At 41.5% G+C, this 25,537-nt stretch overlaps 1 protein-coding gene across 1 annotated transcript in view; it reads left to right on the top strand.

Annotated features, from left to right (window-relative positions):
• Positions 1-25,537, top strand: part of LOC139171800 (uncharacterized) — a 124,489-nt gene that overhangs the window by 23,592 nt on the left and 75,360 nt on the right. Inside the window, exons 8-19 of the mRNA XM_070760233.1 lie at positions 1,152-1,334; positions 2,294-2,446; positions 5,609-5,753; positions 7,823-7,981; positions 9,771-9,872; positions 11,929-12,047; positions 17,668-17,913; positions 18,363-18,518; positions 20,123-20,307; positions 22,750-22,932; positions 24,749-24,834; positions 25,445-25,537. The exon at positions 25,445-25,537 is cut by the window's right edge and continues 80 nt beyond it. Of these exons, the coding sequence (XP_070616334.1) occupies positions 1,152-1,334; positions 2,294-2,446; positions 5,609-5,753; positions 7,823-7,981; positions 9,771-9,872; positions 11,929-12,047; positions 17,668-17,913; positions 18,363-18,518; positions 20,123-20,307; positions 22,750-22,932; positions 24,749-24,834; positions 25,445-25,537 (1,810 nt within the window). The remainder of the gene's footprint in view (positions 1-1,151; positions 1,335-2,293; positions 2,447-5,608; positions 5,754-7,822; positions 7,982-9,770; positions 9,873-11,928; positions 12,048-17,667; positions 17,914-18,362; positions 18,519-20,122; positions 20,308-22,749; positions 22,933-24,748; positions 24,835-25,444) is intronic.

The following is a 25,537-nucleotide window of genomic DNA, read 5'->3' as shown; positions in this document are numbered from 1 at the left end:
AAACAAGATGGCGGACATATGCAGAAGCAGAAAACAAGATGGCGGACATATGCAGAAGCAAAAAACAAGATGGCGGACATATGAAGAAGCAAAAAACAAGATGGCGGAGATGTGCAGAAGCAAAAGACAAGATGGCGGACATATGCAGAAGCAAAAGACAAGATGGCGGACATATGCAGAAGCAGAAAACAAGATGGCGGACATATGCAGAAGCAAAAAACAAGATGGCGGACATATGCAGAAGCAAAAAACAAGATGGCGAACACGTGCAGAAGCAAAAAACAAGATGGCGAACATGTGCAGAAGCAAAAAACAAGATGGCGGACATATTCAGAAGCAAAAAACAAGATGGCGAACACGTGCAGAAGCAAAAAATAAGATGGCGCACACATGCAGAAGCAAAAAACAAGATGACGCTCCCTGTGGCACCACTTACAGTCCCTGTTCAGCCAGCTTGGTACGTGAGGGAAAATTCCTGCTACCGGTTCTATAGAACTGGTCTGAACCCACCTCTGCTGCTTGTGAAGATGCATCAGCCTTATTCACCTAAAAGACTAATCTAAAAAACCCAGGATCATTCCAAGGAATGATCTGAGGGAAATCAGGATGCTGACACTTTGGGAGGAGGAGGAGGAGGGGGAAGCGGGAGGGGGAGGAGGAGGAGCAGGAGGCAGAGAAGGAAGAAGAAGAGGAAGAAGAAGAGGAAGAGGAAGAAGAGGAAGAGGAAGAAGAGGAAGAGGAAGAAGAAGAGGAAGAGGTGGAGGAAGAAGAGGAAGAAGAGGAAGAGGAAGAAGAGGAAGAAGAAGAGAGGAGAAGAAGAAGAGGAAGAAGAAGAAGAGAGAAGAAGAAGAAGAAGAGAGGAGGAGGAGGAGGAGGAGGGAGGAGGAGGAGGAAGAAGAAGAAGAAGACGACAACCTTGGAGGTCTTCTAGTCCAACCCTCTGCTTAGGCAGGAAAATCTACCATATTTCAGACAAATGGTTATCTAATATCTTCTTAAGATGTGCTTTGGAGAACAGCCTGACTCCCTCTTCTTTGTGGCAACCCCTGAGATATTGGACTCTTTTAGGGGAGGGGAAAAGTGTGTCTTGTACTCTGAAAAATACCATATATACTATAATGGATTAATTTTCCTCTCTCTCTCTTGTCCAGCCTGTGTTGGAGTTACCCAAAGAACGGCAAATAGCCTTCTTAGGGTTAACGTCTTTGCTGCATCACTTCTGCTCCACGAGTACCAACTGTGACCAAGTGCCAGGGGTACTGAGGATTATGAAAATTCTGGGAAGACGCTTAGGAAGGAAATGTGCTGGGTCCAGATCAGAAGGAACAGCTCAGGTAGAGTCTTCTGCTTGGTTAATATAGAAACATAGAAGACTGATGGCAGAAAAAGACCTCTTGGTCCATCTAGTCTGCCCTTATACTATTTCTTGTATTTTATATTAGGATGGATATATGTTTATCCCAGGCATGTTTAAATTCAGTTACTGTGGATTTACCAACCATATCTGCTGGAAGTTTGTTCCAAACATCTACTACTCTTTCAGTAAAATAATATTTTCTCATGTTGCTTCTGATCTTTCCACTCACCTAACCTCAGATTGTGCCCCCTTATTCTTGTGTTCACTTTCCTATTAAAAACACTTCCCTCCTGAACCTTATTTAACCCTTTGACATATTTAAATGTTTCGATCATGTCACTTTATTTATTTGTTGACAATTTTTTAAACTGAGATATTATTGTTATTTTGATATAAGTATAGATATGAATATATGTACAATTTATAAATATATATGTATATTATCTCGCTGATATGATTATCCGTAAAATTATAATAAGATATGCTGCAAAGAGGCAGCAGGGGTAGGGGTGGGATGGAATTATATGTTGTATTGTCCTTTAACAGACAATCTATAATTGTACTCACAAACTAAGAATACGATGATCTGTTTATGTGTGTCTTTTAAATATGTATATAATTTAATAAATTCTATTTTTTTAAAAACAACAACACTTCCCTCCTGGACCTTATTTAACCCTTTAACATATTTAAATGTTTCGATCATGTCCCCCCTTTTCCTTCTGTCCTCCAGACTATACAGACTGAGTTCATTAAGTCTTTCCTGATACGTTTTATGCTTAAGACCTTCCACCATTCTTGTAGCCCGTCTTTGGACCCGTTCAATTTGATCAGTATCTTTTTGTCTTTTTGTTAAGGTCTTCTTTCGTTTTAGGGTTGTTGTCCTTTCAGATTTATATGCAGGAAGTCTCACTCAATTTCACTTTGGCTTCTCAGATGGAACTGACCTTAAATGCGATTGGAAATGCAGGGCTGGCTGCAACGTCTTTGACCACGCTCCTGAGTTCCTGCGCGGTGCTGAAAACCAACCCGACTGAAATCCGGCTGGCAGCCATTGAAGCTTTCCGGCGCATCCCCTGTGCAGCCAACGTAGGTGATATAGAGTTGATTGCCTATCCCAGTGATGGTGAACCTATGGCACAGGTGACACAAGTGGCACATGGAGTCATACCTGCTGGCACATGAGCCATTGCCCTAGTTCAGCTCAAACGTGCATGTGTGTGCCGGCCAGCTGATTTTGGCTCGCACAGAGGCTCTGGGAGGGCGTTTTTGGCTTCCAGGGAGCCTCCAGGAGGATGGGAGAAGGTGTTTTTACCCTCCCCTGGCTCCAAGGGAACCTTTGGAGCCTGGGGAGGGTGAAACACAAGCCTACCAGGCTCACCAGAAGTTGGGATACAGGCTGTTTCTGGCCCCCAGAGGGCCTCTGAAGGGTGGGGGGAAGCCGTTTTAACCTCCCCAGGCATTGGATTATTATTATTATTATTATTATTATTATTATTATTATTATTATTATTATTATCATCATCATCATCATCATCATCATTATTTATTGGATTTGTATGCCGCCCCTCTCCAGAGACTCGGGGCGACTAACAGCAATAATAGAACAGTGTACAGTAATAATCCAATACTAAAAATGATTTAAAAACCATTAATATAAAAAACCAAACATACATACAGACATACCATGCATAAAATTGTAAAGGCCTAGGGGGAAAGAGTATCTCAGTTCCCCCATGCCTGGTGGCGGAGGTGGGTTTTAAGTAGCTTACGAAAGGCAAGGAGGGTGGGGGCAATTCTAATCTCTGGGGGGAGTTGGTTCCAGAGGGCCGGGGCCGCCACAGAGAAGGCTCTTCCCCTGGGTCCCGCCAAGCGGCATTGTTTAGTTGACAGGACCCGGAGAAGACCCACTCTGTGGGACCTAACTGGTCGCTGGGATTCGTGCAGCAGAAGGCGGTCCCTGAGATAATTATGAATTATGGGTGTGGACACTCATTCATGCGCGATAGTGCCGCACACGCGCTTTCGGCACTCAAAGAAAAAAATGTTCGCCATCACAGGCCTATCCCATTTTGAGTAAAATATACCATTAGTGTGATAGAGAAAGAAGGAGCGAGTTAGGTGTTAAAATAGGGGTTCGCTCTTGGGAGTTCGATAGAACCTCTAGCTAAGGTTCTGTGCAGTTTGCACCCTATTGCTTTGCTTTCTTCACTAACTTTTGATTTGAGCTAAAATGCTACGTTGGTAACAATGGTTATCTTAGTCGCGGTTCTTTAAGAAGCCATTCAAAGTTTTATTGTTAGACAATTAGGACTTGAATTGGACATAGACCTAAGCCTTGATTTTCAGACCCCAGGGTTTGGATTTCCACCGTGAAAGCCCAAATCCTTAGAGCTTAGTGGATAGAAACCAAGGAGGGTGTTTGCCCAGGTTCGCCTGGTGCACCAGTTGCGGCCCTATTTGGATAGTGTTCTGTCTGGGTCACTCCGGAAGCTATGACCAACCCAAAAAGATAAGCCAGACACACCGGTTGAATCCAAACACAGTTTTATAATGGTAAAGAGAAAAGAAGCCAACAGAAAAGGTCCTTACAGGTCAGGAAAGCACTGGAACTCCAAAAGAAACACGAAAGCCATTGTTCATACAGAAAAACAGGATCCTTGATGCCAAACGAGGCTGTTGAGCTAACAGACACAAACCTCCCACCGGTCTTCAAGACTGCTGGGCCACGAGCCAGGAACAAAAACGCTGAGAGAAAATGCAGATAACACCAACTCCTCTTTGATAACACTCCACGCTGCCGAAATGGTTCTCATGCCTTATAAACCCTTCCCTGCTAATGAGGACCACACCCAACCCCCAGGTGCTCCTCATTCAGCGCTGATAATATCTACGCAGTTGAGTTCTCCTTTGATCTATGTGTCTCTGCCGCATACTATTGATATCTTGTGCTTCGTCATCCAGGGACTCCAGGGAATCCAGAGAATCAAAGCTACTTGCTTGAGATAGCCCTTCCCCAGGGCTCCCAGGCCTTGCTTCATCTTCACTTTCTTGACTGCTGTCTCCACTGTCCGGCTGCAAAGAACTCTCCCCTCCGCTCTCAGACTCCCCCGGGCATGGAGCCAGCAGAGATGCAGCTGGTCTTTGATCTGGCTCAGGCTGAACCACAACAGATAGGGAGTCATTGCTCACAGTCGCTCATGCCCTTATCACTTGAGGTTCGATTACTGCAATGCTCTCTACATGGGGCTACCTCTGAAAAGTGTTCAGAAACTTCAGATCGTGCAGAATGCGGCCAAGAGAGCTATCATGGGGCTTCCTAGATTCGCCCATGTTTCTACAACACTCCGTGGCTTGCACTGGCTGCCGATCGGTTTCCGGTCACAATTCAAAGTGTTGGTAATGACCTTTAAAGCCCTTCAAGGCATTGGACCAGAATACCTCCAGAACCGCCTTCTACCGCACGAATCCCAGCGGCCGATAAGGTCCCACCGAGTTGGCCTTCTCCGGGTCCCGTCAACCAAACAATGTCGTTTGGCACGCCCCAGGGGAAGAGCCTTCTCTGTGGCGGCTCCGACCCTCTGGAATCAACTCCCCCCGGAGATTAGAATGGCTCCCACCCTCCTTGACTTTCGCACGTTACTCAAGACCCACCTATATCGCCAAGCATGGGGGAACTAAGACATCTCCCCCAGGCTTTCTTATATTTTATGTTTGGTATGTATGTGCTGTATGGTTTTTAATTGTTGCAGTTTTTTAATGTAATTTCATTATTAGATTTGTTTCATTATTATACTGTTTTTGTTACTGTTGTGAGCCGCCCCGAGTCTTCAGAGAGGGGCGGCATACAAATCTAATAAATAATAATAATAATAATAATAATAATAATAATAATAATAACTTCCTGCTTTGGATTGAGCAGCATATAAATAAGTAAATAAATAAATAAAAGTAAGTAAGTAAGTAAGTAAGTAATTTTTCAGACAATATAGCATAACCTGTACACTTTAATGACATGTTATGAAATGCAGTGTTCATAATGACTGCTTGGCCAACACAGTAGTTGGTTTCTTCTGCAGAAAATAAGAATTGTTTACATTTGACTATCAAGGCTTAGCAAAATCTTGTACTAAGGTTAATAGGGAACATTTACAGGGGTAAAAAGGGTTCCTGGGAAATTGAAATGAGATATGAATGAATATGGCCAACATCTGATAAACTTTCTATTTACCCTGTATTGTTTCCCGTTAGCGTGCTGTATTGGTCCATCTGTTTCAAACCTACGACGAGAACGTTGAGATCAGAATTGCATCGTATCTTATGGCCATGAAATGTCCTAGCAAAGACTTATTTAATCACATTAAAGGGACTTTGCAGGAGGAGAGATCCAGCCAAGGTAAGAGGAGGTCTTTCCCTAAATATTCTTGGCCTCTGAAAGACTTGGCTATTATTGTATTTTTCAGAATACAAGATGAACTTTGGGTACGTCTAATACACTGAATGTTGTTCTGCCGGCTTCTAGTACAATCCTCCAATGAAAAGGAAATTGGTTCAAAACAGACACACACACACACAGTAAAAGTCCAGTAAATGATTTTTATCTCAACAAAAGAGAAGCAAAACTCCCTTTTAGAATTCAAAGGGATTTCTTGTATAAACAAGGCAGTAATGGGTTACAGTCCGATAACAAGGCAAGCAATAAATCAGCAATAAACCAGTACTGTGAAGTTCGGCACAAATACTGTTTGTTCCAGACGTGGCAAAAACTTACAAGGATTTATTTTCTCAAACTCCGTGACTCCTAACAACTACGATCAGATAATCTCCATGCTGCTGACCCTGCACGCTGCCAATAGCTGCTATAATTACGTGAGCCCCACCCAGCCACAGGTGGATTCTCTATCGCCTGTAATATGTCTTCAGTTGTTCTCTCCTATGCATAACTCTACGCATGCGTGGGTCTAGCAATTCATCATCCGAATCTACCGAAGATAATGGAGATTGGCTTCCTGGGCTGTCTGTCAAGCCCCCCTCTTCCAAGTCACCCCCACCTTCTTCTTCCGAGGAAACTATGTCGGCAATAAAACAGGCCTATGACATGTTGATGTTTCCCCTGTATCCACCTCCACATTCTTTGGGGCAGGAGCTGGGGCAGAGCTAACCACAACAGAATGTAGCCAAAAACGTGAGGCACAGAGGAGGCAATGATCTGTGGCAATCCCTGCAGCCTGGAACAGCTGATTGGGAGGATTCCAAGAGTCCCATCCACCCATCAATCAGCTGCTGGTGCTGAATCAGGCTGCAACAATGTGCTGAAGCTGTCCTGGCTTTTCGCTATTTGCTGCAAGGACATGTCAGATTTTGCAGCAGCAATCACATCCAGAAAGCACACACACAAGATTCAGCAGGATTCAATAACTTCTCTTTATCTATAATATAACAATTATATAAAGGGAACACTCAAATAACACATTCTGGATCTGAATGAATTAAATATTCTCATTGAACGTTTCATTTGCACAACTATTCCCTTTGCACAACAGCATGTGAAATTGATTGTCAATCAGTGTTGCTTCCTAAGTGGACTGTTTGATTTCACAGAAGTTTGATTCACTTGGGTTTATATTCTGTTGTTTAAGTATTCCTTTTATTTTTTTTTGAGCAGTGTATAATGCACAAAACATCTGCGGATAGGTTATAGGCCTGTTCACCTGTCTTTGTTAAACCTCAGCTTGATTAAACAATTGAATAATCTGCAATTTGCTGGCTTTACTTAGTACAGCAAACCACACACTTTGATTGATGAATAGTGATGGGCGAACTGAACCCGCACAATTCGGGTCCGTACCGAATTTTGCGGTGTTTGGTATGCCGAACACGAACCTGAAATTTTTCCAAACTTCGGGCAAAGTTCAGGGTCGTGTTCGGCGTTCGGAGCTTTGATGTCACCGGCAGGTTGCTAAGGACGCCAAGGTGATCACTTCCGGGATTCCATGGAATTCAGGAAGTGATCACCTTGGTGTCCTTAGCAACCTGCTGGTGATGTCAAAGCTCCGCCCCCGGAATATCTTCATGGGAGGGATTCCCCATTCGGGTTCGAGTTCGGGTTCGGATTCGGCCGAATTTTGCATAAAATTCGGCCGAACTTGCCGAACCCGAACACCGTTGGGTTTGCCCATCACTATTGATGAAGAGCAGTGCCTGAGCTTGTCCCGAATATTCAGATAATCAAAATAGATGATGGATTATTCCGATGTAAGAATCTGGCCATAACATTTTAGATTTTTGCATAATGAAAGTAACTATAGTAATTAAACATCACTGAAGTCATCAAATTAAGGGGAATTTTGCTGCATGCCACATTGGGTTTAACTTCTGTTTTCCCAATAATTGAACTGTTTTTTGTATTTGTTTTTGTTTTTTGCTGTTGTTTGTGTGTGTGTGTCTGTATATATACTTTTTGAGTGGGCTCTTTTGTCTGGAGTCACCTTTCAGAGCTCTTGAGAACAGACGACCCACTAAAACAACATCTTAGGAACTCTCTTCCGGAAAACATCATTGTCAAGGAATTTGACTGGGAAACATGGAAATTTTCTTCCTACACAGATGTCACCTTCCACTCAGGTAGCTAAATGCATTAAGCACCTTGTTATAAGAAGAATGAATGAATATTAAGTCCTTGGGGTTTTATGCATTAACTCTTTTTTCTTTTCTTTCTTCTTTCTTTTTTTTAAATTAAACTTTTTGCACAGTGACAGTACAAAAGACAAAACAAACATAGAACATAAAAAAGGGGGTTCTATACCTCCCTCCTCTTTGTCAGAAGTTGTTTTCGGAGATTTAAATCCTATTTCAAATACATTTACAACATTTGCAAGACATCCTATGCATACCATACTTATCTCTTATTTATATTATTGAGTTACATTCACTTTATTGCTTCATTTCCATTTGCGGTGCACCAGAAATAGAAGACATTGCACATGTGCTACTCAATTGTAAACTATACTCCTCAGTAAGACCTCAGTATTTACAGCCCCTCCTTGACAAAGTCATACACTGGGACTGTAATAAACAATTATCATATTTTCTTCAGGGTATAAATATATATGTAGTTTCTAGAACCGCTAAGTTTATAGTCAGGGCTGTTCAGATGAGAATACGTTTTATAGAACATATTGGGGTGGCATGCAAAGGAGATGAACTCACTTAAGAATGTTTTATATCAGTATCTTAGATTTGTTTAATATAATCCTTTGCACGAGTTATATTCTCATGTTTTACTCCTCAATTTTAGCATATTATACTGCATTTTAACTTATTATTTATTCAAATTCCCTCTATTTCAGCCAATTTTATTGTATTTTAGCCAGTGTTAGTTTTATGACGACCGATGTGGTCCTTTTTCTCGCTTTGATATGGTCGATTGACTAATCAAATAAAGTTGATATTGTATTGTATTATTTATATTATTGAGTTACATTCACTTTATTGCTTCATTTCCATTTGCATATCATTTAGTTTCATAGATTGTTTCTTTTTTCTAACCAGTTGTAGAATTTGTCCTATATTATATAATACTCTGATTCTTCCTGCCCTTTTAACCTTGTTGTCATCATGTCCATCTCTGCACATTCAATAAATTTTTCAATTACCACTTCATCTTTAGAGGTAACTTCACTTATCCATTGCTGTGCAAAGGTTATTCTCGCTGCCGTTAATATATGTATAATTATATGTTTTTATGCATTAACTCTTAAGCCTTGGGCAATACATAATGATCAATAATTTATTGCTTGAGTCACATTTTTTCAGACATCTGAAATTATCTGTAGAGCTTTTTTCAGTTTATAAAAAAATGTGGTCATCTTTCTCTGTAGAATCTGAATGTTATTTCTGAATGTTTAGAACCTTTTTAAATACAGGTGTGTTCTACCTGTGTAGAAAACACAGTTATGTAATGGCTCCATGACACATCTGAAATGTGAACCTGTATAATCAAGATGCACAGTTTGTTTACATGTGTCAGAAGCATCACAGTTAAAATAGGGCATAAAATGCAACGTCAAGTTTAAAATATAAAATAAAGGTTAAAATATCGACAAGTTAAACAAATCTTGCCCAGAAACTAACCACATTAATTGTGTTCCATCACACTGCCACGAATGTGTCTAGAATGTGTCCTGCATTGATCAGGACACAAAGGCCAGATATATACTGTGTTTCCCCCAAAACAAGACCATGTTGTTAGGGTTCCAACCAATGCCTTAATAAAAGCAGGAGCCTCAAGCCAGCTTTCAGGGAAAATCCAGTTGTTTATTAGGAACGACATGTCGGCACAGACCTAGTGAAGCTAGCTCTGACCCTACACAGTTTGCATCTTGCCTCTGACCCTGTTTCCCCCTTCACCAAGGTGTGTCATCAGTCACATTCCTCAACAAAGCAATTTTGCAGGTCGTAGAAGTCACTTCCTCCGGTTTCTGTGGAGATGGCCTTGACTTTGGCTGGCTAGGATGTGCGTTGTTTTGACCGAAGTGCAAATTCCTTGATGCTCAATTCCCCCCATCCCCCTGCCTAGGGCAACTTGCGAGCAGGTCGGGAAAGCTTCGTAAGTTGACACATGTTTTATATTAAGTTTTGCTCCAAAAGATGCATTAGGGCTTATTTTCCAATTAGATCTTATTTTCAGGGAAATACAGTACTAAATACCTCCATCTGGCTGACGATCTTAACTAGGTTTTATTTGGGGGGGGGATAGGGCTTATATCAATATCAATATCAACTTTATTTGATTAGTCAATCGACCATATCAAAGCGAGAAAAAGGACCACATCGGTCGTCATAAAACTGTGATTGGTTAAAATACAATAAAATTGGCTAAAATAGAGGGAATTTGAATAAATAATAAGTTAAAATGCAGTATAATAAGCTAAAATTGAGTAGTAAAACATGAGAATATAACTCATGCAAAGGATTATATTAAACAAATCTAAGATACTGTTATAAAATATTCTTAAGTAAGTTCAACTCCTTTGCATGCCACCCCAATATGTTCTATTAAACGTATTCTCATCTGAACAGCCCTGACTATAAACTTAGCGGTTCTAGAAACTACATATATATTTGTACCCTGAAGAAAATATGATAATTGTTTATTACAGTCCCAGTGTATGATTTTGTCAAGTAGGGGCTGTAAATACTGAGGTCTTACTGAGGAGTATAGTTTACAATTGAGTAGCACATGTGCAATGTCTTCTATTTCTGGTGCACCGCAAATGCATGTTCTCTCAAAATATGGTACTTGGTGGAATCGTCCATATTTGACCATAGAATCTAACTGCTCAAATCTTGCTCTAGTGAGTGCTGTTCTATGGTATTGGGTCAGACCCATTGTCAGGTATTTTTCTAGTTGAAAGGCTGTTTTGTTCTTGGCTAACCATTTCAGTGACCTGCACTTAGAAAGTGCTTCAATATCACTTTGGGATAGGGCTTATATGATGAGCACCCTGAAAAAAATCGTGCTAGGGCTTATTTTCCAGTTGGGGCTTATTTTCAGGGAAATGTGGTACAGTGATCCCTCGATTTTCGCGATCTCGTTCTTCGCGAAACGCTATATCGCGATTTTTCCCACCCGATGACGTCACTCTCTTCCTTTCTCATCTTTCTTTCTCTCTCTCTTTCTCTATCTTGCTTCTTCCTCTCTCACACTCTCTTCCTCCCTCTCTCATCTCTTTCTTTCCTTCTCTCTCTTTCTCTATCTCTCTCCCTCTTGCTGGCGGCTGGCGGGCGGGCGGGCGGGCGAGCGGGGGCATCAGCGAGGAAGACCCAGGGAAGGTTCCTTCGGCCACCCAGCAGCTGATCTGCTCGGCAGCGCAGCAAGGAGCCGAATCGGGGTTTCCCCTTTGCGTGGGCGGCGGGGAAACCCCGATCTTCGTCTGCTCGCTGCTGCTGCGCTGCCGAGCAGATCAGCTGCTGGGCGGCCGCAGCAGCAGCGAGCAGATGAAGATCGGGGTTTCCCCGCCGCCCACGCAAAGGGGAAACCCCGATTCGGCTCCTCGCTGCGCTGCCAAGCAGATCAGCTGCTGGGCGGCCTCAGCAGCAGCGAGCAGACGAAGATCGGGGTTTCCCCGCCGCCCACGCAAAGGGGAAACCCCGATTCGGCTCCTCGCTGCGCTGCCGAGCAGATCAGCTGCTGGGCGGCCGCAGCAGCAGCGAGCAGACGAAGATCGGGGTTTCCCCGCCGCCCACGCAAAGGGGAAACCCCGATTCGGCTCCTCGCTGTGCTGCCGAGCAGATCAGCTGCTGGGCAGCCGAAGGAACCTTCCCTGGGTCTTCCCCGACGCCCATGCAAACTCCACCATCTGCGCATGCGCGGCCATAAAAAAAAGGTGCGCATGCGCAGATGGTGTTTTTACTTCCGCAACCCTACATCACGAAAAATCTATTATCGTGAGGGGTCTTGGAACGGAACCTTCGCGATAATCGAGGGATCACTGTATATCTGTTGTATACACAGTTGGACCCTTTTTTTCCTTCTAACTGATGTGTTTCGGCAACTCTTTCCATTCCAGCGATGGCCAGTGGAAATGCTGAGGCTCAGGTCATCTTCTCAACTGCTTCTTTTATCCCACGTTTGATCCTGACCAATTTCACAATCCATCTGCTGGGACGGGCTATCAACCTCTTAGAGGCAAGTGACCTGAAAGACACACGAGTCAATTATTAAGCATAATGCTGCAGGTAAATTTGACACATGCAGGAATCCAGATTTGTATTCTTTGGAACAGAAGAAACTTCTTTATCCCAAATCATTGATCCAACCATAACCAAAATCACCAGGATGATGTCATAGAAACATAGAAACATAGAAGACTGACGGCAGAAAAAGACCTCATGGTCCATCTAGTCTGCCCTTATACTATTTCCTGTATTTTATCTTACAATGGATATATGTTTATCCCAGGCATGTTTAAATTCAGTTACTGTGGATTTACCAACCACGTCTGCTGGAAGTTTGTTCCAAGGATCTACTACTCTTCCAGTAAAATAATATTTTCTCATGTTGCTTTTGATCTTTCCCCCAACTAACTTCAGATTGTGTCCCCTTGTTCTTGTGTTCACTTTCCTATTAAAAACACTTCCCTCCTGGGCCTTATTTAACCCTTTAACATATTTCAATGTTTCGATCATGTCCCCCCTTTTCCTTCTGTCCTCCAGACTATACAGATTGAGTTCATGAAGTCTTTCCTGATACATTTTATGCTTAAGACCTTCCACCATTCTTGTAGCCCGTCTTTGGACCCGTTCAATTTTGTCAATATCTTTTTGTAGATGAGGTCTCCAGAACTGAACACAGTACTCCAAATGTGGTCTCACCAGCGCTCTATATAAGGGGATCACAATCTCCCTCTTCCTGCTTGTTATACCTCTAGCTATGCAGCCAAGCATCCTACTTGCTTTTCCTACCGCCCGACCACACTGCTCACCCACTGCTCACCCATGTCCATCTAGATAAACAGAAAACAAGAACAGCTGGTTGGTTTTTACCCAACAGACATCAAAAGCTTTGCTACCTTCCTTTCTTCGGATAAAGTAAAAAGTCTGTCTTATTTTCAATATTGAAGCACATTTCCATCCATCAATTCCATCTTACATATGTGGAATTATTAGAGTATGTTGCAAAATAAAAACCAGAAGCACACACAGATGATTGATTCCGCTGGATTCAATTACTTCTTTATAAACGTAATAACAGGTGACTTTACAATACCATTAGCACATTATTTCTTCAAGTAAACACAAGCAGCAGAGTTGGCTTCATTTCAGCAGAGCAGCACAGAGAGGAGAGGAGCCACACCCAGCCTTAAGTTTAAATTCCAGTTTCGATTCTCTGCGCAGACTCAGAAGTGGTTAGCTCCTATTGGCTGGCTTAGTGGCTATGCCTATTCATTGGCTGGCCTTGTTACCATGGGCTCCCCCAGTTCATAAATATCTTAAGAGGAATCTATTGTGTTTTGTTGTGGTCATTTCCCAATAGCTGGAAAATTAGTTTCCTTACTACATATGGGGGGGCGTTTGCCCAGGTTCGCATGGTGCACCAGTTGCGGCCCTATTTGGACTGGGACTCACTACTCACAGTCACTCATGCCCTCATCACCTCGAGGTTCGACTACTGTAATGCTCTCTACATGGGGCTACCTTTGAAAAGTGTTCGGAAACTTCAGATCGTGCAGAATGCAGCTGCGAGAGCAGTCATGGGCTTCCCTAAGTATGCCCATGTTACACCAACACTCCGCAGTCTGCATTGGTTGCCGATCAATTTCCGGTCACAATTCAAAGTGTTGGTTATGTCCTTTAAAGCCCTTCATGGCATTGGACCAGAATATCTCCGAGACCGCCTTCTGCCGCACGAATCCCAGCGACCGATCAGGTCCCACAGAGTGGGCCTTCTCTGGGTCCCGTCAACTAAACAATGTCATTTGGCAGGCCCCAGGGGAAGAGCCTTCTCTGTGGCGGCCCTGACTCTCTGGAACCAGCTCCCCCCAGAGATTAGAACTGCCCCTAACCCCCTCGCCTTTTGCAAACTCCTTAAAACCCACCTTTGTTGTCAGGCATGGGGGAACTGAGATATCTCCCCCGGGCCTATACAATTTATGTATGGTATGCTTGTGTGTATGTCTGTTTAATAATGGGGTTTTTAATATTTTATATTGTAAATTATTAGATGTGTTATAAATTGTTTTTATTGTATTGTGAGCCGCCCCGAGTCTACGGAAAGGGGCGGCATACAAATCTAATAAATAAATAAATAATAATAATAATAATAATAATAATAATAATAATAATAATAATGGATGTATTGAAAATATACTGTAAGCCAGTATTATATAGATTGTTTCCATGATTGCTTATTTGTACCCTATGACAATCATTGAGTGTTGTAGCTCATGATTCTTGACAAACGTATCTTTTCTTTTACGTATACTGAGAGCATAGGCACCAAAGACAAAATCCTTGTGTGTCTAACCATACTTGGCCAATAAAGAATTCTAAGCCACCCAGAGTCACTGAGAGTAAGTGAGCAGCTATATAAATTTTCATAAATAAATAAAGTCCATGAATTCAGGTCAAGAGTAATCCGCCCCCCCAGGCTAGACTCATAACAGAGTCTTTCTAAGAAGGTGAATTGGTAGTTTGCAAGAATTTCAGCAAACGATCTGGAAAAAAAAGAATTTAAACCAATTAAACTTCGAGTTTAACTAGTTAACTAGAAGTTAAACTCTGAGTCTGTGGCAGTTCTGTGTTAGCAAAAACTTCAGAAGAAAAGGATTTAGGGGTAGTGATTTCTGACAGTCTCAAAATGGGTGAACAGTGCAGTCAGGCGGTAGGGAAAGCAAGTAGGATGCTTGGCTGCATAGCTAGAGGTATAACAAGCAGGAAGAGGGAGATTGTAATCCCGCTGTATAGAGCGCTGGTGAGACCACATTTGGAATACTAGATGGACCATGAGGTCTTTTTGTGCCGTCAGACTTCTATGTTTCTATGAGTCTTTGGAAAGGGGTGGCATATAAATCCAATCAACCAATCAATCAATCAGTTCTGGAGACCTCACCTACAAAAAGATATTGACAAAATTGAACGGGTCCAAAAACAGGCTACAAGAATGTTGGAGGGTCTTAAGCACAAAACGTATCAGGAAAGACTTAATGAACTCAATCTGTATAGTCTGGAGGACAGAAGGAAAAGGGGGGACATGATCGAAACATTGAAATATGTTAAAGGGTTAAATAAGGCCCAGGAGGGAAGTGTTTTTAATAGGAAAGTGAACACAAGAACAAGGGGACACAATCTGAAGTTAGTTGGGGGAAAGATCAAAAGCAACATGAGAAAATATTATTTTACTGGAAGAGTAGTAGATCCTTGGAACAAACTTCCAGCAGACGTGGTTGGTAAATCCACAGTAACTGAATTTAAACATGCCTGGGATAAACATATATCCATCCTAAGATAAAATACAGAAAATAGTATAAGGGCAGACTAGATGGACCATGAGGTCTTTTTGTGCCGTCAGACTTCTATGTTTCTATGAGTCTTTGGAAAGGGGTGGCATATAAATCCAATCAACCAATCAATCAATTAATAGTTCTTCCCATTAGCACTGATTTATCTCTGAAGAGAAAAACATAAGGCAGAATTGCTCCTAATTTATCTTTAACTGCTCTTCTGGAATCAGGCAGTGTTCTTCTTGTCGATAATGGGTGTATGGCAAGTGTTTATTCATGCAGCTGTCTCCTGAACAATTATCAGTCAACACTTTAATGTAACATATCACACTAGCCAATACAAAGTGATAATAATAGCACCAAAAGACAAATGAGTACCAATTATAGTAATTTGTGTACTGATGATACTAATAAACATGAAGCATAAAATCAAAATAACTATTAAAACTATTGAATTCTCAGTTTGTTTTTCAATCGTTCTAAAGGTTTCCTAAAATAAAAAAAAATTCCTTTAGATCAGTGGCTCTCAATCTGGGGGTCGGGATCCTTTTGGGGGGGTCGAACAACTATTTCACAAGGGTCACTTAAGACCATGGGAAAAGACGAATTTCCACTGGGGTTAGGAACTAAGGCTTCTATTCTGGCGCCTTGGAACATATTTTTAAAATCTGACCAATCAGGCATTTACACTGGGGGTGTCCCTCTGACCTTCCTACCAATCAGCTTAAAGCTCTGTTGGGAGAATTGGCACTAGACTTATGGTTGAGGGTCACCACTACATGAGCCGCTCCAAGTCCTTGGAGAGGGGCGGCATACAAATCTAATAAATTATTATTATTATTATTATTATTATTATTATTATTATTATTATTATTATTATTATTATTATGTCAGTACAACACAGTAAACGAGATCACTATGCTGGATTTCGTATTTCATCACCAGTCGGGCGCTTCCCAAGCACCTAGGACTGCGTGATGTAGCGGCGAATTATGTTTGCCGATCCCAGTAAAGTGGCCTTTTGCAATTGACAGATGGAGATTTTGTCAGTTCCAATGGTTTTCAAATGTCCGCTGAGATCCTTTGGCACTGCGCCCAGCGTGCCAAGTACCATTGGGACCACTTTCACTGGCTTATGCCAGAGTCGTTGCAGCTCGATTTTTAGATCTTCGTATTTCACTAATTTCTCTAGCTGCTTCTCCTCAATTCTGCTGTCCCCTGGGATTTCAATGTCGATGATCCATACTTTCTTTTTCTCCACGATCACAATGTCTGTTATGCTTCAGAATTCAGTTATTATTATTATTATTATTATTATTATTATTATTATTATTATTGTTATTGTTATTATTATTGTTATTATTATTGTTATTATTATTGTTGTTATTATTGTTGTTATTATTATTATTATTATCATCATCCTTATTAGGGACTGTATTAAGGGATCGCGGCATTAGAAAACTTTGGAACCAATAGTTTAGGTGCTGAAAGAAAAGCATTCAACCAATGTCACATTACTATTGAATAAACCCTTTCATTGATGATCCTTCTCATTTGATGGGGTCAGCTACAGTGACGGGTTGCTCCTGCTTCTGATTGGTTCTTGGAACCAGTAGTGCTGGCAGTGGGAAGTACCACCCATCCACCTGAGATGCTTCTGCACATGTTCAGAAGCATCAGCCAATGCATGCATGAACCGGTAGCAAAGTTATTTCCAACTCACCACTGGTCAGCTAGGGTTGCAAAATATGGAAGGAAGCAAGCAGGTAACTGGTCTACCAAGCATTTAGGGTTGTTGTTTTTTTTTACAAAGAAAGCCAATATAGTTCTTTAGTTGAGACAGCAGAATGTCTGAACCTGCAGCCTTCTAAATATTATACAGTGGTACCTCTACTTATGAACTTAATTCATTCCGTGACCAGTTCTTCAGTAGAAAAGTTTGTAAGAAGAAGCAAATTTTCCCCTAAGAATCAATGTAAAAGCAAATAATGTGTGCAATTGAGGAAACAACAGGGAGGGTGGAGGCCCTGTTTCCTCCCAGGAGATTCCTAAGAGAGGCCCCACGGAGGCTTCTCCCTGCCTCTTCTGGCCCTGTTTCCACCCAGGATATTCCTAGAGAGGCCTCACAGAGGCTTCTCCCTGCCTTTTTCCATTTACAGTTTCAGAGGCCTGGGTTTGTAAGTAGAAAATGGTTCTTGAGAAGAGCCAAAAAAATCTTGAACACCCGGTTCTTATCTAGAAAAGTTTGTAAGTAGAGGCGTTCTTAGGTAGAGATACCACTGTACAACCATTTTTATTTTTTTTTAGGTTGGAGTCAGATTGGAGAATATGGAAAATATTGTCCGGACATTTTTGGACTTTCAAGACACCAAAGGAAGGCATGTTAAGCCAGAATCTCCAATACAGATGGTAAACAAGATTCCTCAAAATAAGCCATCAGCCAAGCAATCCAATTTGGAAAATCACCTACCTAAAGGAAATAAAACTGCACCGAGAACAGAAAGTGATTGTCCACACGGACAATACCATAAGATTAATGATTTTGTGAAAAAGGTACGTTGATGTGTCATCCATAGATATTGTCTTGGGAGGATTAGGTTGTTTCACATTAAAGGAGAGCAGGAAAAATTTGAGAAGATGTCAGACAGGACTAATAAGTAGGATGAGACTTTATTCTACTTATATAATTTGTTGAACTTTTAAGCCACCCAATTATAGCTCTGAAGTTGAAAAAAAAGATCCAATTTGACTGTCCATCTTTGGTCTGTTGCTTTTTTTGTCCTGTTCTCAGGTAGTACGGAGAATAAACCAATGACCTTTTCCTTATGACAGTCCTTCAAGTATTGGAAGACTGCTATCATGTCTCCACTGAGCCTTGATAGCAATCAGTTATCAGCTCTCCAACAGTTGCCTCTGGCTAGCTCCATTTTTTTTGCAATTTAACTTTTATTAATTTTCTACTATTACACTTATCTCTCTCTTTCTTTCTGCTTATGCTTCAGTTCACCCAAAAACTGGGGAAAAAGAAGAAGCCCAAATGCCAAGTTAGCCTCAAAATCTTTGGAAATGAACTGATGATTCTCGACTGCGGTGATGTCAGAAGCCAAGCAAAACGTTTCTATTTGAACCTGGCGGAATTAATGATGAAAGTTTTGAAGGTAAGAGAACCAGGGGTGGGTTGCTGGTGGTTCGGACTGGTTCTTTAGAACCGGTAGAGGAAATTTGGTACCGCTCACCAAACCGCCAACGATGACTGGCGGTCCATGCCCCCAAATCGGTACTCTGGTCACCGCGGATTGCAAAAAAACCCCCCTCTGTACGTGCAAAAAGGCTTCTGAGCATGTGCAGAGGATCATTTATTGGAAATGATGTGTGCTCAAGGCATGTTTTTCCATCACGATGCAAACAGGCGTGGAAGGTAAGTAGAACCCACCCTTGAAAAGAACGGTGATTAGTGCAATCATTGCTAAATGATTAGAAATTAAAGGGATTAAATTAAAATTCAAGATTTAAAGAATGAAATTAACATAGAAACATAGAAGACTGACGGCAGATTTTTAAAAAAATCATTTTTATTTTCTTAACCGCCTTCATTCATTCATATTTAATTTATTTAAATTCATACAAAACTTCCCTAAAAAATTACTGTATATAGATCTTTTGTGATTTGTCATATCAAATAAAAAAGGATATAAAGTATTATTATTGTTGTATTTCAATTTGAGTTTTTGTTTCTTCTCTTAAACCAATTAGAATAGAATAGAATAGAATAGAATTTTATTGGCCAAGTGTGATTGGACACACAAGGAATTTGTCTTGGTGCATATGCTCTCAACGTACATAAAATTATAGAAGTGTTTCCAAGTTTTATAATGATCGGATTCTTCTTTGTTTTTTAATTTGAGTGTTAATGCGTCTGGATAACCTAAAAGAGAAAATGGTAGATACGGATGTTATGATATACTTCACCAGAAGATAATTTAAACCTATATGATGATGTATAACTTACCCCCTCAAGGGAATTTAAGTATAAATATTATATATTATGTTATATGTTAATTGTTATTGTCATTATTGTTTAGTGTACCTAAATAAGTAATTAATCATATTATTAGAATTATTTTATTTTTTTGTTTGTTTGTCTGTTTGTTAGTATGTGTTAATTTGGCATTGTTTCAATCCATGATTTATACCATTTATTTTATTTGTGTAAATGTGTATACAGTGTTCCCTCGATTTTCACGGCTTTGAACTTCGCGAAAAGTCTATACCACGGTTTTTCAAAAATATTAATTAAAAAATACTTTGCGGGTTTTTTCCCTATACCACGGTTTTTCCCGCCCGATGACATCATATGTCATTGCCAAACTTTCATCTGACTTTAATAAATATTTTTTAAAATAAACTTTAATAAATAAACATGGTGAGTAATGATCTAAATGGTTGCTAAGGGAATGGGAAATTGCACTTTAGGGGTTTAAAGAGTTAAGGGAAGGCTTGTGATACTGTTCATAGCCAAAAATGGTGTATTTACTTCCGCATCTCTACTTCGTGGAAATTTGACTTTCGCGGGCGGTCTCGGAACACATCCCCCGCGAAAATCGAGGGAACACTGTATATGTAATTTAAAAAAAATTACAAAAAAAAAAAGAAGACTGACGGCAGAAAAAGACCTCATGGTCCATCTAGTCTGCCCTTAAGATCCATGAGGCCCTGCCACGGTTTTGTAGACTTGTCATCATCTTTAACATCTTCCCAACAGGGCCAAGAGGTCCAGTGGAATAAAAGGTTGAGTCTGGCAACAGAAGAAGTGCTGTTTCCAACCTTCTCGGGGTTTCCTGTCCTTCTCGGTTTTAATGCTTCAGCAGCTGTCAATCTGACTGCCAGAGGAGACACAGACTTCAAGAAACACAATGATTTTTTCGTCAATGGCTACCTCAAGCCAAGGTAGTCAGTTCCCAGAGCCACATTCTCTTTCCAAATACAGTGATACCTCGTCTTACAAACCCCTCGTCATACAAACTTTTCGAGATACAAACCTGGGGTTTAAGATTTTTTGCCTCTTCTTCCAAACTATTTTCACCTTACAAACCCAAGCCATTGGGATGCCCCGCCTCTGGACTTCCGTTGCCAGCGAAGCGCCCGTTTTTGCACTGCTGGGATTCCCCTGAGGCTCTCCTCCATGGGAAACCCCACCTCCGGACTTCCGTGTTTTTGCGATGCTGCGGGGGCATCCCAGCAGCGCAAAAACGGACACTTCGCTGAAAATGGAAGTCCGGAGGTGGGGGTTTCCCAGTGAGGGGAGCCTCAGCGAAATTGCAGCATCACAAAAACACAGAAGTCCGGAGGTGGGGTTTCGAGGACTTCCGTGTTTTTGCGATGCTGCAATTTTGCTGAGGCTTCCCCTCGCTGGGAAACCCCCACCTCCGGACTTCCGTTGCCAGCGAAGCACCCGTTTTTGTGCTGCTGAGATTCCCCTGCTGGGATTCCCCTGCAACATCACAAAAACACGGAAGTCCAGAGGTGGGGTTTTCCATGGAGGGGAGCCTCAGGAGAATCCCAGCAGCGCAAAATCAGGCGCTTCGGCTGGCAAAAGGGGTGAGTTTTGGGCTTGCACACATTAATTCCATTGATTCCTATGGGAAACATTGTTTCATCTTACCAACTTTTCACCTTACAGACCTCGTCCCGGAACCAATTAAGTTCGTAAGGCGACGAGGTATCATTGTACTAGTTTTCTTCATTCTTTGCATGATTTCCAACACAATACAGGTAGTCTTGTACAGTAGCGGGTTCCAAATCCCATCGCTACTGGTGGTGCATTCTGGGCAAGTGGGTGGAGCCTCCTGCTCCTGCTGCTATCGGTTCGCTGAACTGGGCCAAACCGGGAGTAACTCCCGCTGGTCTTGTACTTACAACCAGTAGTAAGCTGCTCCATAGATGCTCTGGTGTGCACAAAATGGAGATGCGCACACATCTGTGTCTCCCCGACCCATGCACCATGCAAGATTCAGCTTCTGCGCATGTTCAGAAAGCAAAATTTCACATGAGGACGCTTGCGCGCAAGAGATTTTGCAATTTTTGTGGAGGGGTTTTGCTTCCGCGCATGTTCAACTTCTATGGCGCCCAATCCCAAAAGACTCAGGGCAGCTTACCACAGTATGAAATTACAAAAACCATCAACAGGTCAAAATATAAAAACTAAACTATAAAATCTTAATTGAAAACCATAATAATTAACCCATCAACATGCAGTCCGTCCATCACCCTGGGGGGAGAATCACTGACCCCCTCAGAGAGGGTCCGCAACTTGGGCGTCCTCCTCAAGCCACAGCTCTCATTAGAGAAACATCTTTCAGCTGTGGTGAGGGGGGCGTTTACCCAGGTCTGCCTGGTGCACCAGTTGCGGCCCTATTTGGACCGGGACTCACTTCTCACAGTCACTCATGCCCTCATCACCTCGAGGCTCGACTACTGTAACGCTCTCTACATGGGGCTACCTCTGAAAAGTGTTCAGAAACTTCAGATCATGCAGAATGCAGCTGTGAGAGCTATCATGGGCTTTTCTAAATATGCCCATGTCACACCAACACTCCGCAGTCTGCATTGGTTGCCGATCGGTTTCCAGTCACAAGTGTTGGTTATGACCTATAAAGCCCTTCATGGCTTCGGACCAGAATATCTCCGGGACCGTCTTCTGCCGCACGAATCCCAGCGACCAGTTAGGTCCCACAGAGTTGGCCTTCTCTGGGTCCCGTCAACTAAACAATGATGCTTGGCGGGACCCAGGGGAAGAGCCTTCTCTGTGGTGGCCCTGGCCCTCTGGAACCAACTCCCCCCAGAAATTAGAATTGCCCCCACCCTCCTTGCCTTTCGTAAGCTGCTTAAAACCCACCTCTGCCGCCAGGCATGGGGGAATTGAGATACTCTTTCCCCCTAGGCCTTTACAATTTTATGCATGGTATGTCTGTATGTATGTTTGGTTTTTTATATTAATGGGTTTTTAATCGTTTTTAGTATTGGATTATTATTGTACGCTGTCTTATTATTGCTGTTAGCCGCCCCGAGTCTCCAGAGAGGGGCGGCATACAAATCCAATGAATGAATGAATGAATGAATGAATGAATGAATGAATGAATAAATAAATAAATAAATAAATAAAATGGAAGATTGAGGAAACTCAAGCCTCAAAGTTTTCTTTCATTAGGAGGTGTTACTTGTAACCCTGACATTCTACCTATAGAAGGGTTGGAAGACAAATTATCTCAAAGACCTGAGACTCCATCAACCACATAAAAACAACTTTTTTTTTCTTTTGTTTTTAAAGACATTTAAACCCTGTATCGAACTCTTACAATGAAATCTCTCCTTCTCTATGTGTTTTGGCAGAGTTATCCTACAGATTTCTGCCTGGATGGGAACTGTAGGAATTATGGGGAAAGCTGGCTTGAAATGGTCAACGGTCTTGAGATCCTCGGCCAATCTTGATGGCGGAATCCAGGTGAAAAAAGGGAAAGAGTTTAAGTTTTTTTGGAACACTCCTGAAGACGCTATGGAAATTGTACATTTCAGGTACAACAGACAGAAAATAGTGGGGGTCAGTTAAATGCTTCTGGAATCTCAGTTCATCCCCAGCCAATGCAGGGAGTTTTGCGGTGATGGGAATTGGTGCTTAAAATAAAATATTCAGCTTTGGAGGGTTGTCTGTGTACACTTCTGGTCACCGCACCTCAAGAAGTATATAATGGAACTGGAAAAGGTGCAAAAAACATAGAAACATAGAAGACGGACGGCAGAAAAAGACCTCATGGTCCATCTAGTCTGCCCTTATACTATTTCCTGTATTTTATCTTACAATTGATATATGTTTATCCCAGGCATGTTTAAATTCAGTTACTGTGGATTTACCAACCACGTCTGCTGGAGGTTTGTTCCAAGGATCTACTACTCTTTCAGTAAAATAATATTTTCTCATGTTGCCTTTGATCTTTCCCCCAACTAACTTCAGATTGTGTCCCCTTGTTCTTGTGTTCTCTTTCCTATTAAAAACACTTCCCTCCTGGACCTTATTTAACCCTTTAACATATTTAAATGTTTCGATCATGTCCCCCCTTTTCCTTCTGTCCTCCAGACTATACAGATTGAGAAGGAGAAGTAGTATGATCAAAGAAATGAAGCACCTCCCTTACGAAACCAGGTTGCAACGCCTTGGTCCCTACAGCCGTGTTTAAGAGTTGACTTGATCGAAGTGTATAAAATCATGAATGGGGTAGAAAAGGTGGATAGAAAAAAATTCTTTATCACACAATACTAGAACGAGTGGGCCCTCCCTAAAGCTCATAAGTAAGGAAGTGAGGACAAATAAAGAGAACAAGGGGACACAATCTGAAGTTAGTTGGGGGAAAGATCAAAAGCAACATGAGAAAATATTATTTTACTGAAAGAGTAGTACGATCCTTGGAACAAACTTCCAGCAGACGTGGTTGGTAAATCCACAGTAACTGAATTTAAACATGCCTGGGATAAACATAGATCCATCATAAGATAAAATACGGAAAATAGTATAAGGGCAGACTAGATGGATCATGAGGTCTTTTTCTGCCATCAGTCTTCTATGTTTCTATGTTTCTAAATATTTCTTCACCTGGAGGGTTGTTGGTTTATGGAATTCACTCCCAGAATAGATCATGACAGCTGTCAGTCTGGATCGCTTCAAGACAGGATTAGACAGATTCATGGATGCCAAGTGTATCATAGGAGGTTATTGAAACGGATGTCTAAGTGTCGTTTGTTGAGGGTCAAGGGAAAGGAGGATTTTGCCTTCTCTTTCTGCTCAAGATCCCCATGGACAATTGGTGGGCCACTGTGTGACACAGAATGCTGGACTTGATGGGTTTTGGCCCAATTCAGCAATTTGGCTCAATTTTTTTTATGTTACAGGAATCAATCTAGATGTGAGACCGAAGCCATTTTAGTTGGGGTATTTGGCCTTCAACGCTTTATAGTGTTTTAATGTGCATTCTTCACTGTAAGAATTTAGGAGGGGGAATTGTCTGTAAGTAACCATAGCAAATCCTTTCTAGATAGTCAAGGTCTGCCTTTCCCTTTGCACTCCTGCACCTGCACAGAAGGAGATGGGTAGATTCTTGCCAGGTTGGCAGTTGAAAATTGGTCAGCGTGATGGACTTGGGGATGTGGGGACAAGGGCTTGACTTTCAACTGGGTGGAGAAACCCCCGGGACTTCAGATTCATGTGCCACCATGGCTCTGCTAATAAATTGGAACTTTGAGCCAAATAATCACACAAAATAGTTTTGGTGATTCCTGTGTATCACAACTGCTCAGTGAGCTGCATTGTCAGAATTCTGATTCTCTCCCTCTTTTATAGCTCTGAAATCTACATTACTGCAAAGGAGAAAATGAAAACCATTGACCATTCCCCGGGCCAAACTGAACTGTGCACCAGTGAAGAAGGTGAGCTAACTAGGAAATTTCGCATCCATCACCTTCGAGTGTCTTATTTCGCAGAAAAATCAGAAGTGCTTCAAGACAGACCCTTTTAAACCACCCCCTATTTTATTTTTATTCTTATTTATTTTATTTATTCATTTTTCAATATACAAATCAATACACTTTTTTAACAATACTGTGTCATTAGTATCATGTGCACTGCTCAAAAAAATAAAGGGAACACTTAAACAACACAATATAACTCCAAGTAAATCAAATTTCTGTGAAATCAAACTGTCCACTTAGGAAGCAACACTGATTGACCGTCACGTTCACCTGCTGTTGTGCACATTCAGCTTTGTACAGAACAAAAGATTCAATGAGAATATTTCATTCATTCAGATCTAGGATGTGTTCTTTGAGTGTCCCCTTTATTTTTTTGAGCAGTATATATAAATATTATTATATCTTTGTATACCACCAATACGTATTTGACAAAACAAACAAACAAATAAATAAATTTATTTATGCTAGGAAAATTTATATATCCTAAGAATATTTCCCTGGATGAATGATGTCAAAGAGCACCATTCACTTTTAAAAATTGTTTTCTTCTTTTCGGTTTTAACTGCAGCGTCTAAGACGTTTGGCTGGCAGCTGTGTTCAGAGGTTTTTCTCCCTGATGACAAAACCAGCAGCTTCATTCTTCCATTCCCTGGACCCGTCA

Source organism: Erythrolamprus reginae, chromosome 9 (assembly GCF_031021105.1).
Source record: "Erythrolamprus reginae isolate rEryReg1 chromosome 9, rEryReg1.hap1, whole genome shotgun sequence".
Lineage (NCBI taxonomy): Eukaryota > Metazoa > Chordata > Lepidosauria > Squamata > Dipsadidae > Erythrolamprus > Erythrolamprus reginae.
The sequence above is the reverse complement of the archived record's forward strand: the minus strand, read 5'-3'. Positions and strand labels throughout refer to the sequence as shown.